The 18,075-nt window shown below is 52.4% G+C and overlaps 1 protein-coding gene across 4 annotated transcripts in view; it reads right to left on the bottom strand.

The window, feature by feature from the left end:
• The window catches only part of SYNJ2 (synaptojanin 2), an 86,641-nt gene that overhangs the window by 38,575 nt on the left and 29,991 nt on the right, over positions 1-18,075 (bottom strand). For all 4 annotated transcript variants that reach the window (XM_053592767.1, XM_053592769.1, XM_053592768.1 and 1 more), the window contains exons 4-5: positions 15,793-16,018; positions 8,552-8,635 (exon numbers count right to left, since the gene is read on the bottom strand). In XM_053592767.1, the coding sequence (XP_053448742.1) occupies positions 8,552-8,635; positions 15,793-16,018 (310 nt within the window). The remainder of the gene's footprint in view (positions 1-8,551; positions 8,636-15,792; positions 16,019-18,075) is intronic.

Here is an 18,075-nt window from a genome sequence, read left to right as displayed (position 1 = left end):
AGAGTGGGTCAGTCAAGCCAGCTAGAGATAAACTACTTCCCAGGATCCTCTACTCCTTCAGGGACCTCAATTTTCCCCAAATCTCAATGATCCTAATCATCTAATTTGCCTTATTATTTACTATCCAATAAGTGCTCACACTTTAGTTTAAAAAACAAATCTAAAATATATACTGTAACCGAAGCCAGTTTATAGAGCTTTCACTGGCCAAATCTGGGACAATTTGAGAATCAAACTTTTTTTTGAGACACAGTCTCATTATGTTGCCCTCTGTAAAGTACCGTAGCGCCACAGCTCACAGCAACCTCAAACTCTTGGACTTAAGCAATTCTTTTGCCTCAGTAGCTGGGACTAGAGGCATCCACCACAATGCCCGGCTATTTTTTGTCATAGTTGTCACTGTTGTTTGTTTGGCAGGCCAGGGCTGGGTTCAAACCCGCCAGCCCTGGTATATGTGGCTGGCGCCCTCGCCACTGAGCTGCAGGCGTTGAGCATGAGAATCAAACTATTTAAAGAATGGATTAACCTGATGAGTAAAACAGGAATCCACAAATCTACAGTGATGATGATTGCATGGATCGGTGGGTGGGTGGGTGGATGGATAGGTGGATGGATAGACAGAATCACGTGGATGGATAGATGGGCAGGTGGGTGGCTGGATAGATGGGCAGGTGGGTGGCTGGATGAGTGTACGGGTGGGTGAGTGGGAGAGAAAAGAAGACTCTTCCTTATATTGGAATCCCAACTGATAAAAGTGGAGGAATTAATGGAAAATCATCAGTTTACAACTGTCATAGTAAAGAATTGATTTCTGGGCTATGCCTGTGGCTCAAGGAGGAGGGCACTAGCCCCATATACCAGAGGTGGTGGGTGCAAACCCAGCCCTGGCCAAAAACTGCAAAAAAAAGAAAATTGATTGCTCAGGGCACAGTTTCTGCCAATTATTAGAAACTTGTGTTCAGCAGAAATTATCTATTCATGACAGATCTTTTTTTTTTTTTTTTTACTTCAGATTAATATGAGGGTACAATCAGGTCACAATATTTGTGTTTATTAGGTAAGGTCTCTGTTGGAGTTGTGTCCCACTGATGATAAATCTTAAGTTTGAGGAGGAGCAGTACTAGCATGGTCTCAAAGTGTCTCCCGTAGACTGCTTATGAGTTGAAAGGAAAAACACGTAACCGTAAGTGGTTAAAGTGAATAGCGCTTTGACTGGGTGACCAAAATTAACACCACTGACGAGAGGCAGATGGACACTCCATGCCTCCAGAACTGCTCCCCTGAAAAGGACACAGTGTCACTTAGGCAACATTCTGGCCGAGGTCTAACCCTGAATCTGATCATAATGAAACACCGGGAAAACCCCAAAGTGGGGGCTTTTTGAAGAAGGCCTGCATTCTCCCAAAACATCAATGCTATGAACATCTGGACGCTGAGGAACAGTTCGAGATTAAAGAGGACCAGAGACGTGATGGCTAAAGATACGATGCTGAGTGGAGGGGGTGTCATACAGGACATGACTGAGGCGACTGCCAGCTGGAATGTAGACTGCAGATAACATTATTGCATCAACGTTCATTTCCTGAGTGCGTCCCTATGCCACGGTGATGTAAGAGTGTATTTTGCACTTAGGTAAAGAGACAACGTATGCAGCATACTCTCGAGCGGTTCAGAAAATAAATAACATGTACGTGTGCGACAGAGGCTAGAACTTAACCAGTGTGGGTGCGGGACACACCGAGTTCCCCTCTGCTCGTAGGACTTCCCCACAGGTCTGAATTTATTTCAAGAAAAAGGTTTTTTTAAAATGTCCTGCTTAATTTTGCTTGTGTTTGAATGTTGCAAAGTGGTGTCGTTAGAGTCGCCTGCATTATGGGATGTGCCCGATGCTGAGTGTGCACCACGTGTTATTACACAGCTGACCCGCTGCATCCCAAGAGAACTGGTTTCTCGGCAACAGATTTAGAAATTTTCTGTATATGTGATTTAACAAAGATCCAAAACCCTTCTGATGCTAAGACACACCGGTCACAAGGGAAATGAGTCAGCAAAATGAGGCATCCCAGCAGCCGTTAGGTGACAGGGCTCCTAAGGCAGGCTGGAACCAGCACCTTTGCTCCGCTGCTCGGGCCGACCCTGCCCTTCTCGCTTTTCCCCAGTGACATGGGAAGGAGGAAGCCCATGAGGAAACGTCAGATACTTAATTTGCAAACTTTCATGGCCTTGGCGCTACTCAGGAGACTGCTCCCTCCTGCCCCCCAAGGTGGGTCAGCTCTCTTTCGCCTCTGAGCGTACAGGCGGGCACCTGGCAGAGCACGGGTCTGTGTCCCCTCAGCTGCCATCTGAAAGGCCGCTGGAGGCTGAGGCAGCTGTTTGGAGAGTTGTTCCCATGGGAGCACAGGAAGAAGCGTATGACAGCAACAGCCCAGGGCTCCGGAGCCTGGGTTTGGGCTGTGACGAGCTGTATTATTGGACGTGCCTTTCTCTTTCCCAGTCATGACCCAAAGTCTCTTCTTGTGAACAGGTAGAGACTGCAGGCACAGGCTCTGTAAATGCCCCTGTCACAAACAAGACCTTGGTCCCATCGCAAGCTGCATCATCATCTGGTACCGAGTGACGGCACAAGCTCCACCAGCAGGCACGGCGAGCCATGCGGAGACAGGGAGGAGGGGCACTGCCACCCAGCCAGGACCACCCGGAAAGGCCACACGCTTGCCCAAGTTTCTAATAAGCCAGTGTGACACATGCAAGCGAATTTGGTAGAAACTGTGCCACTGAGTACTGGCATCAACCTAACAAGGTGACAGAGGACATCTCCCCATGACGTGCTCCCCTCCCATCAGCGGGGACTCTGGGAGGTGGGGTGCAGAGGTGGAGCCCTGGAAGCAGCAGCTACCAGAGGGGAGGGTACAGGCCAGGGCAGGGTGCGTCTCTCCAGGGCCTCTGGCCTGTCTCTTGCCCTGGACTTAGACAGACATGACTGTCACACGCATGGGCACATCCCACTATGGGTAGCCCACCGTCCCTAGCTGGGGGCACTAAGAAGTCAAGTGTGAAGGGCCAGGGCAGGAAATGGGTGGAAGGGATCTGTAGGACTACACAAGTGCTTCTCTACGTATGGTCCCTGGGTGCTTGTTAGAAATGCAAAGTCTTAGTCCCGTCCAGATCTACTGAACCAAAACTCTGGTGTGGAGCCAGGCACCTGCATCTTGGCCAGCCCTCAGGTGAAGGCTGAGTGGAGCAGCGGACTCGCTTCTCACCTCCTATGCTCCCTTTTTGCTCAGGTTGCTATTGGCTGGGACAGGGCAGAAGGTGCTGCCGGGGAAGGACAGTTCCCTGGGGCCATGTCCACACCACAGGGGACTCCTGACCAGGCACAGCCCACCATGGCAGCTTCCTCTGCCTCAGGGCCTCGGGTTGGGTCCCTCTATCTCCTAAAGTAGATGGGCATGAGCAGCAGTGGAGGGGGCTGGGCCCCACCTTCTCTCGGGGGCCATCCTCCTTCCATCAGCCTTGTGTACCCCTTTAGTCTAGATTCCTTAGGCCTCATGTCCTCCCCTCCACCTCTGTCCTGTTCCAACACTGACCACGTCTCGTTTCTCTGGTGTCACCCATTCCTGAGGTCACGGCATCAGGAAGGAGCTGCAGTTGGGGGCAGATCCCACCGCTGACACTGGCCCCCAGGAGCTGACTGCCACCCATCGTCATCTTCCTTCTCTACCTGGTCCTCCTCCTCTATCTGGCCCTGAAGGCATTAGTTCAACCCTGTCACCCAGAGACTGGGTTTAGGGAGTTGGCCATCAGACCAGTCAAGGCTAGAGAACTCCTGGCCGTCTGCCCAGCAGAGTCTGCATTAGCACCTGACAGGCCCTGTGACCACGAACAGTGCCTTGAACCCCCTCCAACCTGTCCCCCTGTTCCTACCCTACTAAAGGCTGCCAAAAAATCGCATCCCCCCAGAGCCTCCATCTGTGTCCCTCTCTGCAGTCTTACCCTTGGAACTAAACTCACCAGACTGATATCTAAATACACCGCCAGTGTATTTAGACACCGCAGTGTCCCGAGTGGGGCAGAGTCAGCTGCTGCTAGCTCACAAGCCAACTGCACACATAGTTCTTCCCAACCCCAAGTTCAGTGCTATGGCACTGGTGAACATGCCCATGACGGGAGCATTTAAACCACAGCAATGGGCAAATGCTACAAATCAAAGCTCCCTGCACCTAGTCCGACTCCAGTAAAATTGGTTTGTTAGCATCGCACTTTCCTGCACACTGGAGTCACTGAGGGGTCTTCAAAAGACAGCTGCCAGGCCCCAGCCCTGGATGCTAATTTAATCTGCAAAGTGTCAACCTGGGCACAGGATTTTGTAAAGCTCTGCAGGTGATTCCAGCATGCAGCAAAGTCAGGCAATGCAGCACCGGTAGCTCCTGGGGTGGGACACAAACTCCACAGTGCAACATCCACAACTGTCCTAACCTAGCCGCTGCCCACCTTTCCCGTCTCCCTCTTGCTGTGCCTCTCATACCTAGGACGCCAAGCAGCTGATCCACTCTGCTCTCCAGATGGGGTCATGACCCCAGGGTCACAACATCTGCACCCAGTGCTCCCCCTGCAAAGACAGGCTAACTTCTTACCTGAGAGATTTCTCCTGCTGTTCCCAGTCAGTTAAGACAAGAACCCCAAAGGGTGCCTTCTGGGCCCCTCAGTAGCCGCCCTGCTCCCCGGAGCCCAGGCAGGCTGGCCTCTTGAGGAATCTCAGCCCTACTCTGTAATAGCTCTGCTCACACCACACTGAGGCGTCACTAGGATACACACCTTGCCTCTGAGGTTCTTTCCATGGTGGCTGCTGGGAAGCCTGGGACAGAAGTGACTCTTTTTTTTTTTTTTTTGTAGAGACAGAGTCTCACTTTACCACCCTCAGTAGAGTGCCATTACGTCACAGGACTCACAGCAACCTCTAGCTCTTGGGCTTTCGCAATTCTCCTGCCTCAGCCTCCTGAGCAGCTGGGACTACAGGCGCCCGCCACAATGCCCGGCTATTTTTTGGTTGCAGTTCAGCCGGGGCTGGGTTTGAACCTGCCACCCTAAGTATATGGGGCCGGTGCCCTACTCACTGAGCCACAGGCGCCACCCAGAAGTGACTCTCTTTTGCACAAGCACACCAGATCCACAGCATGTGGCGTAGGCACCACCTCTGGCCCCAACTCCAGTTCACTTTCATTGGGAATATTCTTTGCCTTCCCTCCACCTTCTTCACTTATTTTTTAAATTGTTACACCGTAAGTCATCGCATGTCCTTTGGGGAACAAAGAAAGGTACAAGGACCCAAATGTGCACATCCAGTGCAGGAATCCAAGAACCCAGTAATGACTCTTAACAGGGACTGGTGAATGCAGGCAGCACGGGCCCCGTCCACTTTGCACCCCCTCCAGTTTGTTCAGTGACATAAAACTTCAAAACACAGACCAAGCTCGCCTGTGCAAGATGCGTGTGTGCTGACATAAAACTTCAAAACACAGACCAAGCTCGCCTGTGCAAGATGCTTGTGTGTATACACACCTTAGGGGAATCTCAACTGACAAGGGGAGCAAAGCCTTCAACCAATGCCACTAGACCACAAATAGATTCTAGGCATAGCTAGTGATATTCCAGGGTAGCAATTTGTTTTAAGAGTAAAATTTCAGGGCGGCGCCTGTGGCTCAGTGAGTAGGGCGCCGGCCCCATATGCCGAGGGTGGCGGGTTCAAACCCAGCTCCGACCAAACTGCAACAAAAAAATAGCCGGGCGTTGTGACGGGCGCCTGTAGTCCCAGCTACTCGGGAGGCTGAGGCAAGAGAATCGCTTAAGCCCAGGAGCTGGAGGTTGCTTTGAGCTGTATGATGCCATGGCACTCTACCAAGGGCCATAAAGTGAGACTCTGTCTCTACAAAAAAAAAAAAAAAAAAAGAGTAAAATTTCAATGTGATTATTTATAAACGACACAACCTATTTATGTGGTGAAAATGTTAAAGGTACATGGCTGCCAGAAATGAAACCAGGATGTACCATCAAACATGCAGACAAATCCTCCCCCATAGTCCTCCCTGCATGTCCCACCCCCACCCCTGAAGGGCTCATGGTTCCTTCGGGCAGCCCCCAAGAAGACATAACGAACGTAATACGTAAGCTTTCCACCCCAAATCTCTGCACTTTTAATCTAACCTAAGTGAAAGAAGGAGGGGAAAGGTCTAAATGGAGGAAAACCACCAGAAATGACAATCCCCAGGCTTGATACCGACAGTTCGGGCTGGGTGGCCAGAGACCACTCACAGCTGCCCTGCCCGTCCCCTCCCCTCTGAAGATGACTTAATCTGTCTTCGATGCCGGGTGGTACTTAAGAGGATAAACATGGGTATTAGGCCCAAAGGTCAGCAAATCCTTAATAAGATTAAAGAACACTAAAGCCTTTTGAAACTTGCTTTGAAGGAACCACAGAGGCTTTGGCAAAAAGTAACTGTTCAGAATCTGAAAGGGTGACACAGCTTTCAAAATGCTGCAGCACCTGAGGCCCAGGGTCCCCAGTTCGTGCTGTATCAAGGCATGGTCATTCCATGGCAGGTTGGGTTGTGTCCAGAGCATCAGGAAGGTCTAGCTGGAGACCAAAATTAAATGAAAGAGGGGAGTGAAAATTAGTTTTGGTTTTTAGACAAGGGGGATGAGGGCGCAGAGTCCTAGAAATAGGACAGAGACAGCAAAGGAATCAGAAGCCCTCGGAGAAGACAAAAGAGGAAGGGGGAACAGGAGACTCCTCCCTGGAGATCTGAGGTGAGTCTCAGGGAGAAGAATCAGTCATACTCCTGGCAGCCTGGGACTCTGCAGAGCTAGGCCCGGGGGACAAGCCAAGGAGAAAGTAGCTAGTGGCCAGAGCCATCCCTGGTTGGGGGCTACCCGACCCCAGTGAAGCAGACGGCCAACCTCAAAGGGTCTTTGCAAAGTCCAGAACGTGTCACGACCATCCCCCCAGCTTTTGGATTTCTCACAAATTCTACACGAAACGTGACGCAGTCTCCCCATTCCCTTTATGGACTATACTCACGTGAACAGTTGCCTTATTCTCCCAATACAGAGCTCACGAAGTTTCCAAAGGAAAACCCCCAATTTAAAGTAAACCAAGTTTCAAGAACCCATCTAGAATGTCCATTGTGGGAAATCTTTAGAGACAGAGTGCAGATTAACCATCTGCTCAAAGGAGAGTTTGGAAATAAGAGAACTGCCTGCTAACTGGTACCAGGCTTTTTAGCAGTGATGAAATCGTCATGAAGTTAGATTGTGGTGATGGTTACACAACTGTAAATGTACTAAAAACCATTCAGCTGTATGTTCTCAATGGCTGAGGTGTGCAGTATATAAATTATACCTCAATAAAGATGTTTGTCAGAAACACCTCCCTTGGCATCACTGCTCTGGAGGAATGTTAGAAATGTCCCCAGGAGTGCTCTCTAGATGTCATCTTATGCCTCCTGGCTGTCCCTCTCTAGCGCAAAGACTGAATGTTAATGAAGCCCTCTCTCCCACCAGACGCCAGTCCACCCATCTCAACCCATGAGCTGACCTGCTGCGTCACCAACGCCGTGACCTCACCCACGGCCCTTGCGGTGAGTCACTCACCCACTGCTGGCATGGGGTCAGGCTGAGGGCTATGCTACGAAGCTGGACCCACGCCTGGGGACTATGAGCCCAGCTGTGTCAAATACCCCGAGGAACCTGGCAGATGGTGCTCTGGGCCCCTGCAGCCGGTGGCTGATGGCCCAACTGCCGTCACATGAGAGCCCTCAGTAAAAAGATGGGAAGCAGACGAAGGCCCCAGCTGGGAGGTTTTCTGAATGCACCGATGTTCCCTCGGGACAGGGAAGAAGATGCCAGATGGGTGTGGAGGAATCTCCAGTGCACTCGGCCCATACCTCGCCTTCTCAGAGAAGACACCCGAGGAGGCAGCATCGTTTCATTGAACACAGATGTGTTTCTGGGACGCCTTCCCACCCCAAACTCTGCCCAGGAGACAGAAAGCCAAATCCCTCTGGTGTTGACCACAGCCCTGCCGTAGGGGATATTTTTAGAAATCACGAGAAAGCTGTGCGATTCGCACATGACCCCACAGCAAGCACCCGGTGCCAGGCCTACTGCACAGCCACAGCTCTCAAAAACGTTCTCAAAATCCTCGACCTTGGGGTCTAACGGAAGGTGACTCTGCCCAAGCACATAGCATGTGGGTCCCTCACACTACAGCCGCCACAACTCCGCACCAGAGTCTGCAGCAAGACGCCACAGCCTGCCGAGCAGGAAGCCACCGAACCTCCCCCCTCCCCCCCAAAAAAAGAAAGCCACCAGACCTGGGTGTGTGTGTTCTGTACACATGCACGCACACACATGTAGCTCAGCTCAACACAAATGGGCTGAGGAAGGCCAGCCACCGCACCACGGAAGGAACATGTCAAAAGAAATAAACAGTTGCTGAGGAGAGGGCAGGTGAACATTGACACGAGGGGACATTTTCCCTTTTTAAATTACCTACCTGAAGCCCTGGTTGCTCCCAGAACAGGGGAACGGAGCCTCTGATCTGGACGAAAGATGACACGCCATCATCCATGTAAATCGTCTGTGGCACAAGGAAACAGAAAGGGAAGATACTCCTCAATGAAACCGAATGTCCTGAGCTGGGTAAAGGGATCCAGCCGGCTGCGACCTGACACCGGCCAGAATGAAGGGCAGACAGTGGACAGCGGTGCCCCCTGCTTCTCTGCTGCGTGGCTGGCGCTGCTGCCTGACTGCGGCTGGGTGGTGAGTGGGCACACTGGCAGCTCACCAGCCTCTGAGGAGGGGCCTGCAGGGGGGCTGGAGCCCTCCCAGGCCTGATGCCTCCCTGCCACCCTCCCAGGTCTGCAGGGATTCACACTCCCAGGACACAACCTCACCCACTTCTCTGGAGAGCCCAGTGACACCGCCACCCCCGTTGTAGGAGTCCCAGTGCACTCTGGAACTTAAATCTGACCTCCCTCAGAGCCCCTGCCTTACCGTGTCAGACAGCTAAGCGGCAGAGAGCTACTGGGAAAGGGCAGAATGAACTACAATGAGCAGGCTGCAGCCAAAAGATCCAGCTGACTACACTAGTCAGCCCTGAACTTGACAACACAGGTCAAGACTCAACTTGAACTTGGCCTTGGTTCTGTGTCTTAAACAGGCCATTCAGTCAATGTGCACCATATAATTTCTACCAGCTGCCAGTGTGACAGCACCTGCAGAGAAACAAATGACACACTTTAAGGCGCCTGTGGCTCAGTGAGTAGGGCGCTGGACCCATATGCCAAGGGTGGCGGGTTCGGACCCAGGCGCGGCCAAACTGCAACAGAAAAATAGCCGGGCATTGTGGCGGGCGCCTATAGTCCCAGCTGCTTGGGAGGCTGAGGCAAGAGAATCGCATAAGCCCAAGTTAGAGGTTGCTGTGAGCCGTGTGACGCCACGGCACTCTACCCGAGGGCGGTACAGTGAGACTCTGTCTCTACAAAAAAAAAAAAAAAAAAAATGTATCAACCACCTACACAGCTACGTCAGAGGAGCCGCAGGCCTCTGGGATACTGGAGTGCAAGGGGGTTTTAAAAGGACACAAAGTACCATCCTGAGCAGGGTGCAGTGGCTATCAGATGCTCAGGCTTTATCTGCGCAACTCTACCCTGGCCTGGCAGGGCCGGCCTGAGCGCTGTGGCTGGGCCTTTCCATTTGGCAGCCTGCTCCCTTACAGGGCAGCTCCCTGCGCAGGCGAGATCACACTGATCACACATGCATTAGTAATTCCGCAGTGGAGGACTTGAAAATTAGAACCACAGGATCGACAGACAATGACCCTGGTGTCTGTGTTGCTGAACTGGAATCCTATCCTTTAATCTCCCAGGGAAAAATCCACTGTCTGTCTATTTCCAGGTATTGAGTACCAGCAAATTCCTTACCCCTCCTTATCCTAAAAGCAGAGTTAAATAGCAGGTTGTTTAATGACTGGCATAGCTAGCCACCATCAAATAAATGCAGGGCATGCAAATGACCAACACGGGACAGCTAAGCAGCAGAGAGCTACAGGGAAAGGGCAGAATGAACTACAGAAACCAACTCAGCCAGTGTTTTTATATAAAGACAACTCTTAAACTTGCCCAGGATCTGATTAAAGCTAAGGAATATCATCCTTCACTCTGATTGCCGAGTGCTATTAATGCCCCTTCCAGGCCAGGCCCTTCTCACACTGAGACTTGCACAGAACCAGCTTCTGCAAACCCTGGCAGACAGGCAGGGCCCAGAGCACCCCCCATCCTGGGCAAGGAGAAAGGGTATCCAAAGCAGTCACTTCTTCCCACCCTAAATCTGCATCCCCTCCCACCAGCAGGGCCACCTTCCTTGTTCCCAGAACACTGAGCAAACGCCAGTGATGAATAGCCATGGGAATCTCATCTCACAGATGTCATTTTAACAGATGGCTTCTGGGGTCCCAGGTGTGAGCAGGATGGAAAGTGAAAACAGGGAAGAAGGTGGCTCTTGGAGAAGCCCAGGCTGCATCTGATTGCCACTCTACCCAGTGCGGGGTGGCCTAAGGTATGTTATTTAACCACCTGCAGCCTTGGTTTCCCACTCTCTAAAAGGATCTAATGTCACATGCTGCCCAGAGAGGGGTGATAAGGGAGCAGGAGCCCGGCACCTATGGGCACTCAAAGCATGGAGCTGTCTTTTCTCCCTGCAGGCATGTGCTGGCCCTGTGGGCATGGGAAGGCCATCTCCTGGAGGCAGACGATGCTTAGGGCTAGGAAGGAGAAGGAATCCAGGAAGAAGAGGCAAGAGGTGGGAAGGAGCCAGCGAGAGCAGTGAGGCCCCTGTGATGGTGTGGTGAGGCCAGGCTGGGGCCTGCACCCCCGATAGGCAGTAGCGGGGTGACCCTGAGCTTTTGCAGAGGGTGGGAACAGAAACCAACTGCCACCATAAAAGGAGAGGGATAAAGGCAGAGAAACTCATTCCTGTGTAGACGCTATTATTTAACCACCTCTCTCCAAGTCTGTATTCTTAGGAGGACACACCGTCATGCTGACCTCCCAGGATCAGTCAGTGGCCTTATCTTCAACAGATCCTTCATCTCAAACCTTTATCTTAGATCCTTTGTTTTGACAGAGTGAGTGGACTTTTGGGTCTTGCTTTCCTGCATGGTGAGTCACTGCTGCAGGGCAGGCCCACCAGGTATGACTCACCAGAGCCCTACGGACTCATGCTTCCTCCCAGGGAGGCTGAGATGCCAGCAAGGCACACAACACACATGCAGGTGCATACAACTCACAAATGCACACGCTGCACACATGCCGCCACGTGCAAGTGCACAATAGTGCCCTCAATACACACGCGATGCACGTAGGACACAAAACACACCCCACCACATACAAGCCTCCACACTTGCACACAACACATGCACACACACAGCCTGCCCAGGGGAGGGAGATGCGTTCCTCTCAGGAAAGATGCTACAGAAACCCCCTTCCCTGCTCCCTGAGGATTAGACTAGTTCCTGAGAAGCCAGGCCTGCCGAGAGCTCCTGCCCCAGCCAGTCTGCTCCTGGTTTGGTCCCATCATTGGCTGCCAGGTGATGACTGCAGGGGTAATCCGGCTGCCTATGTGTGTTCCTGAGGCCTCCACTTGCAAATGGCAAGAGGGCAGGTTTGAAGGGTCTTGCGCCCTCAGAGGGGTCCAGGCCAGCGACCCGGGCAGCACCAGGAGGGCCAGGCTGCCTTAGCACACCCTCCTTCCCCGCCCAGCAGGCTCAACACCAATTTCCTCAAAGTTGCTGCCTGAACGTGGGGCGGGGACACCGAGATTCCAAGCCTGCCACTTCCTCAAATGTCAGGTCAGGGAACTCAACACGCTACCTGAAGGAAGCAACTCCACCCTGTCTGGGGAACCACTTTCAGGTCTCAGAAGTGGGGTGCAATATGCTCTTCAACATAAGCAAAGCCGCACTCTGCAAACTCAGGAGAGTAGGACATGCCAGGTTCCTAGCAGTGACTTGTGCAGAATCCCACCAGATCACTGAAGTCCTGAGTGGGTAAACGTCAGTAGGTAAAAGATAGCGCCCCTCTTGCAGGTAGCTGGACAGCCAGGTAGGGAGCCGGCTGCCGCTCAGCAGGAACACCAGACGTGCATATTCCACTTACAGGTTTTTGTGTTTAAAAAAACCCAAATAATTCGTGTCAACCTTGGCACCTCTATCATATTTGGTGACCTCAGAGATGGAGAGAAAGTGGCTCTCTTGGTATGTAGAAGGGGGGCAACATGAGTCTCTTGATCCTTTGGGGACAGTCATTTCCCTCTGTTCCTCTTGCCCCTATACTGTCACACCAGGCTTCTGGCTTTGGGATGCCAACTACCATTAGGATCATGCTGGCTGTGCATGTGGGCGTGCCCGGAACACAGGCTCCAGGAGGCACAGCCTTCACTGTCGGCCGCCGGGTCTTTTGTCTTCTTGCTCTGCAGCCCCACCCTGCCCGGGAGGCCTCCAGCCCGGGCCTCCACCACTCGGATCTGCTGTGCTTCCGTAGCTCTCCAGGCAGGAGTCAGAGCCGAGTACCACCTGGAAGGGCAAAGTCACCGGCCAGGCCACCCTGCTCTCTTGCTCCTGAGGCATCACCTGTGCTCCCAATCTGTTGGGAAGGCTTCCAGTAGACAGTGCTGCAGAAGTGATACTTCAGTATCAGACTGTCTGTGGGCTTTGACAGCATGGCCTGACCTGGGTCTCCAGCCCACGTGGCTCACCAGCAGCCTGACACACATGGCCCTGGGTGCCAGGCCGTGTCCAGTATGTCCTACTACGTAACCAGTGGAAATGAAGTCACCATGGGTTAAGTTACACTCCCTAGGTTGAAATGGGGGATGGCATCTGTGGCTGCCTGCATTTCCGGGTGGATAGATGGTGGTGTCCAGGTGCCTGTCAACTGCTGCTGCCTCTGGGAGCAGGGTTTAGTGAGGACTTCAAAGAGGGCAGTGCTGCCTGGCCCAGGACCCAGGGAACTGGAACACCCTAGGAAGACCACAAAAGCTCGTGGGAGCTAAGAAATCCCTCCCCTAGCCTGAGGAGGAAGCAGGGGAGGAAATTCAAACAGGATTGGGGATCCCTGGAGCCAGAGGGGCAGGCGGTTCACACCTCTAAGGCCCGGGGGCTGCTCAGGGCTGTGGGGCCCTAGCAGGTAAGCCCGGAGCACAGGAGACCAGCACAGGCCCAGGCGCAGATTCACAGGAAGGCCCTACTTGGGTCATGGGAATGCTCACTGAACCGCAGGAAAGGACTCTTCATAAAGCCTGACACACCGCACGCAGAGCACAGTCCCCGGACATGTGGTGACGTCCTTTATTATGGGTTCAGTTGTGTCCCTTCCCAAAAGGATGTGTTGAAGCCCTGACCCTCAGTACTTTAGAATGTGACCATGTGTGAAAACAGGGTCCTTGCAGATGTAATTAGTTAAGGTGAGGCCACACCTGAGTAGGGAGGGCCCTTGGATCGGGGGAGGGCAGCCAAGTGAAGACAGACATCGAGATGGGAGTGATGCTGGGGCCACCAAGACCCGGACAGGTGAGGAAGGACCCACCACCCACAGGCTCAGAGGAGACCACCGCCCTGCCCCACCTCGTCTGCAGGCTTCCTGCCTCTGGAACCATGAGAGAATAAGTACCTGTGGTCTGCAGCCACCATCTGGGCACTTTATTAGGGAGCCCCCTTTCATCTTCTGTGTGAAACTGCCCCTGTCTTACAGGAAAGGATGGTGATGGTGAAGGGTAGCTGTTTCCCCAAGGACTTACTCAATAGTACACAGTAGACGAGACTACAACTTTTTAAATATTAGTTGAAGTCCAAATATCTGGGGACAGGGCGGTGCCTGTGGCTGAAGGAGTAGGGCGCCGGCCCCATATACTGGAGGTGGGGGGTTCAAACCCAGCCCCGGCCAAAAACTGCAAAAAAAAAAAAAAAAAAAAAAATTAAAACCAAATATCTGGGGACAACCAACTCCAGGACCAGGCAAGGGATTGCCTGCCCCAGGGATGGACGGGGAATGAGGCAGAGATGAAGGCCCAGGCCTCACTCTAAGGGCTGGCGAAGGTCTCTTGAATTTGGTTCCATCACCAAGGCCAGGGGCCCCCTCCAGCACTCTGTTTGGTACCAACATGCTCTGCACCTCTGGCCCCCTGGCCCCTGTTCCCAGCATAGCACCCAGCCCATGGCAGGTGATAAGTGATAAAGATTTGCTGAGTGAAGCAAAGATCTCAGGCTGATAACATATGGACAAAAATGAGGATGGAAAAGTGGCGATGAACTGAGGTCTAAGAGCAAAGAGAAGGATGTTACTGTGCAGACAGAGTGGGAAGGAAGGGCAGGGCTCCTCCCACCCCCCCCCGCATTGTTTTGTTTTTTGAGACAGAGTCTCACTTTGTCACCTGGGTAGAATGCTGTGGCGTCAGCCTAGCTCGCAGCAACATCAAACTCCTAGGCTCAAGTAGTCCTCCTGTCTCAGCCTCCTTAGTAGCTGGGACTACAGGTACCTGCCACCACACCCAGCTAATTTTTTTCTAATTTTAGTAGGGATGGGGTCTCGCTCTTGCTCAGGTTGGCCTCTAATTCCTGCGCTCAAGTGATCCTCCTGCCTGGGCCTCCCAGAATGTTAGGATTACAGGCATGAGCCACCTCACTCAGTCCTCTCTCTTTCATTTTTAAATGGACATTTATTTAACAGCCTTATCTATATCCAGGACAGTGGACACTGTGGCCAGAATTATAGGCAAGTATTTGCACCAGCTGCTCCTGTCAGGGCCACTGTCCCATTCTAAGGGGGCAGCTTTGTCATCTTTCTACACACACCCGCACACCAGATATCTGGATATCACCAGATATCCCCAGCAGGCAGGAGCTCCCAAGTGGTGGAGGCAGCTGTGCAAAAGTATGCTGGATTAAAGTGGCCAAAGTCCTCCTAAGGGAGGCCTCCCCAAGTGGCAGCAGGCGGCAGGGAGGAGGGAGGCAGGCCACACCTGCAGGAGCAAACACAGCAGCACTGCCCCCGCACCTTTCCCGGGCTTTTCTTCCTCATCCTTTCTTGAGGTTTACTACACTAATCTTCTACGTGGTGGCATGATCTCAGATTGCAAGGTAAAACAAAAAAAATTTTTAAAACCAGTTGTAAGATAGCATCTCTGGGAATAAGCACAAAATTTAGGGGAAAAAAAATCAAGAAATTAAGCAGATGGCTGTTTACTAGGAGAGCTGACAGCAGCTGCTGCCTAACACGCAGATCTCACAGTCCCCAGGTACCAATACTCAAAGGGTGAAGCTTCAGCTGATTTAGGATAAAAACTATGATGTCTTCTCTCATCCTCCATGGCATTGATCTAATTATTTTTGCCCTGAAAAGATTTTCAAACCCTGTTGGTTCACCCATTAGCTGCTCTCAGAATAACTACCACCCTTCATGACCACGGCAAAAGTTCCTGATTCCTTTTAGTTTAAAATACCTCAGGTAAGCACCATTTCTCAGCATGAGGCATGAAGCAAAAGTGATGTACCATGCAGACCAGAGGCCACGTCTGCATGCAGAGCCCCAATGACACATGCTGTCCTCTCCTTAAGGAAGGCGGCATGACCAGAAACCACCACAGATACATCAGGGCCTTGACTGCCCAGGTAGGAAGACTGCGTGTAAGGGCTGCAGCCACTCTGAACCATGTGGCCCATGGGTGGGCCTGGACACTGACCTGCTCCGTCTCCACGAAGTTGGACACATGGCCATCGTCGTTCACGCCACGAGTGTGGAAGCGCGCGCCTGCTCGCTCGCAGCTGATACGGGAGATGAGGCAGGCCTTGGCCTGCTTGTGAGAGGCGTACACTGTACGGATGGCCACCACCCCGCAGATGACCTTTAGCAGCCAGTCATGGCAGCTCACCTGGTGCTGCCTCAGGGGCACATGCAACAGCTGGTTCCTGCAAAATAGAGGCACACACTGATTCAGGTCACCTTACATCCTCCGGCAAGCGCTGCACCCAAAGCAAGCACTAGTGAGGCTCCCAAGGGGGCTGGAGTCCTGGGTCAGAACAGGGTAGATCCACCCATGGGCTCTGCACTCAGGAGGTACAGATCTGGGAAGTTCATGCACTTTTGAGAGTTGCACAAACAGTCGGGCCACTGTGCCACGGACAGGAGGAAGGGACCAAGAGTGCTTTCCCGAGACTAGACCAGTTTGTCCCTGTCAGCAAAGGGAAGGGAAAGTGGACGGTGAGCCCACCACGCAGCCTGTGGCCGCCACCTTCTTTTATCATAGGCCCCATTAGTAAAAAACTTCATCGTATGTTTTATGACTAAGTAATGACACTAAATAATAAAATGACAAACGATAGAAAAAATCATATTGAACACTGCACACTTATTTAAATTATATACATACGTGCACCCCCGCCGGGAGATGCATGCAATAAGAGCATTACAAAGCAATCCAAAAAATTTAAAAGGACAAAATGAAAACACAACTGAAGGGAAGTTCCAGCGTCCCATGCTCAGTGCTCAAGGTTCTGGGATCGGTTTGCTCACTTCATCCTTGACATGACATTTGTGAAAGGTATCATCAGTAGCCCCATTTCATAAAGAAACTGAGGCAAAGAGAAACGAAGAACCTGGTCATGAAGCCAGCCCGAGGCAGTGTGGAGCTGGGAGCTGCATGTTCAGCCAGAGCCGCACTGGTGAAGACCCCCCGTTCCCGGTGTGCCTGCGAGCCGCAGCCTCATTCTCTCACTGCCCCTTGCTTGGCCTCCCCACTTCCCAGGAGACCTGAGTGGTGCCTCTCTGAAGCCTGTAACCCGCTCCCAGTGAGGCAGCAATTGTCACTAGGAGACTCGCTCTCACAGACTAGCGAGCGAATCTAGATCATGATGCCCTATTTGTTTAAAAAAGGCAACCTGATTCCTGCCCTTGAGCCGGCCTCAAAGATAGCAGCATTTCTCCATCCTGGGAATTTGCACTGTGAGCTCTGACACATCCAGGACCCGCTCTGAGCTCCCTGCTCTCAGGCCAGCCTCCCCCACTGTGAGCACACCCACTTGCACCCCTGCAGGGACCACAGCCGGTACCCAACCCTATGTGAGCTCATATATATAGCCACAGGTCTGCTGTGCTAGAAGAGGCGACCGCAGTGCACTGCCTCACACAGACATGCCCCTCTTCTGAATCACCCTCACTCAGCCGAACCAGCTTCAGGCTCACATGGATCAGACCTGCACATGGCATCAAGACAAAGCCTCCAGAATGTTCCAATCTGCCAGCCCTACAGCTACGGCTTGTGTCACCAGGAGTCAGGAGGAAACCTTTTCCCAAGTGGACAACCCTCAAAGAAGCTGAATTTCTAGTAACACCTGCCTGACCATCTTAGGGAAGCTGGCTCACATCCCAGAAAGAAGAGTCCCAAATCTACATTACATCTGAAGAAAAAATGTTCCCAAATCTATAAAGGAAAATAGCTTTGAGTTGCCTCCTAGAACTTAACCATGCCTCAGTTGTCATTATGATCGGTAACCTCACCAGCCTGGGCAGGTGACTCTACCCTGTCCTTCATTCTCCCCAGTTCACTGGCCACTGTCAGTGTTGACCCCAACTCACTCCTGCTGTGGGTCTGCAGACCCCAAATGCTGGACCACAACACAGCAGGCTAAGGCACTCCAGCCTGAGACCACTCTGCCCGGGGGAGTCAGTTGTGGTCAGCTCTAGGCGTTCCACCCTGAGGGAGGTGTGGTGCCGCAGAGCAGCCTGGCACCGCTGAGGTTACTTCCTCCTTCCAACAGAAGACACAGTCTGATGTCCACTCCAGAGAGGGACACTTCGGCCCTCGTCCCAAGTCCCCCTCAGCCTCCCCCTTGTGAATCTCCCCTTTGCCTTACTGTTTGGTCCCTCATGTCTCCCACCCACCACAGAGGGAAGGGCCGTTGCAAAGGTGCTTGGGCAACCCTGACACCCTAGGGATCTCCTGCAGCTTCAAGGAATGTCATAGCTG

The sequence above is a fragment of the Nycticebus coucang genome, chromosome 5 (genome assembly GCF_027406575.1).
Source record: "Nycticebus coucang isolate mNycCou1 chromosome 5, mNycCou1.pri, whole genome shotgun sequence".
NCBI lineage: Eukaryota > Metazoa > Chordata > Mammalia > Primates > Lorisidae > Nycticebus > Nycticebus coucang.
The sequence above is the reverse complement of the archived record's forward strand: the minus strand, read 5'-3'. Positions and strand labels throughout refer to the sequence as shown.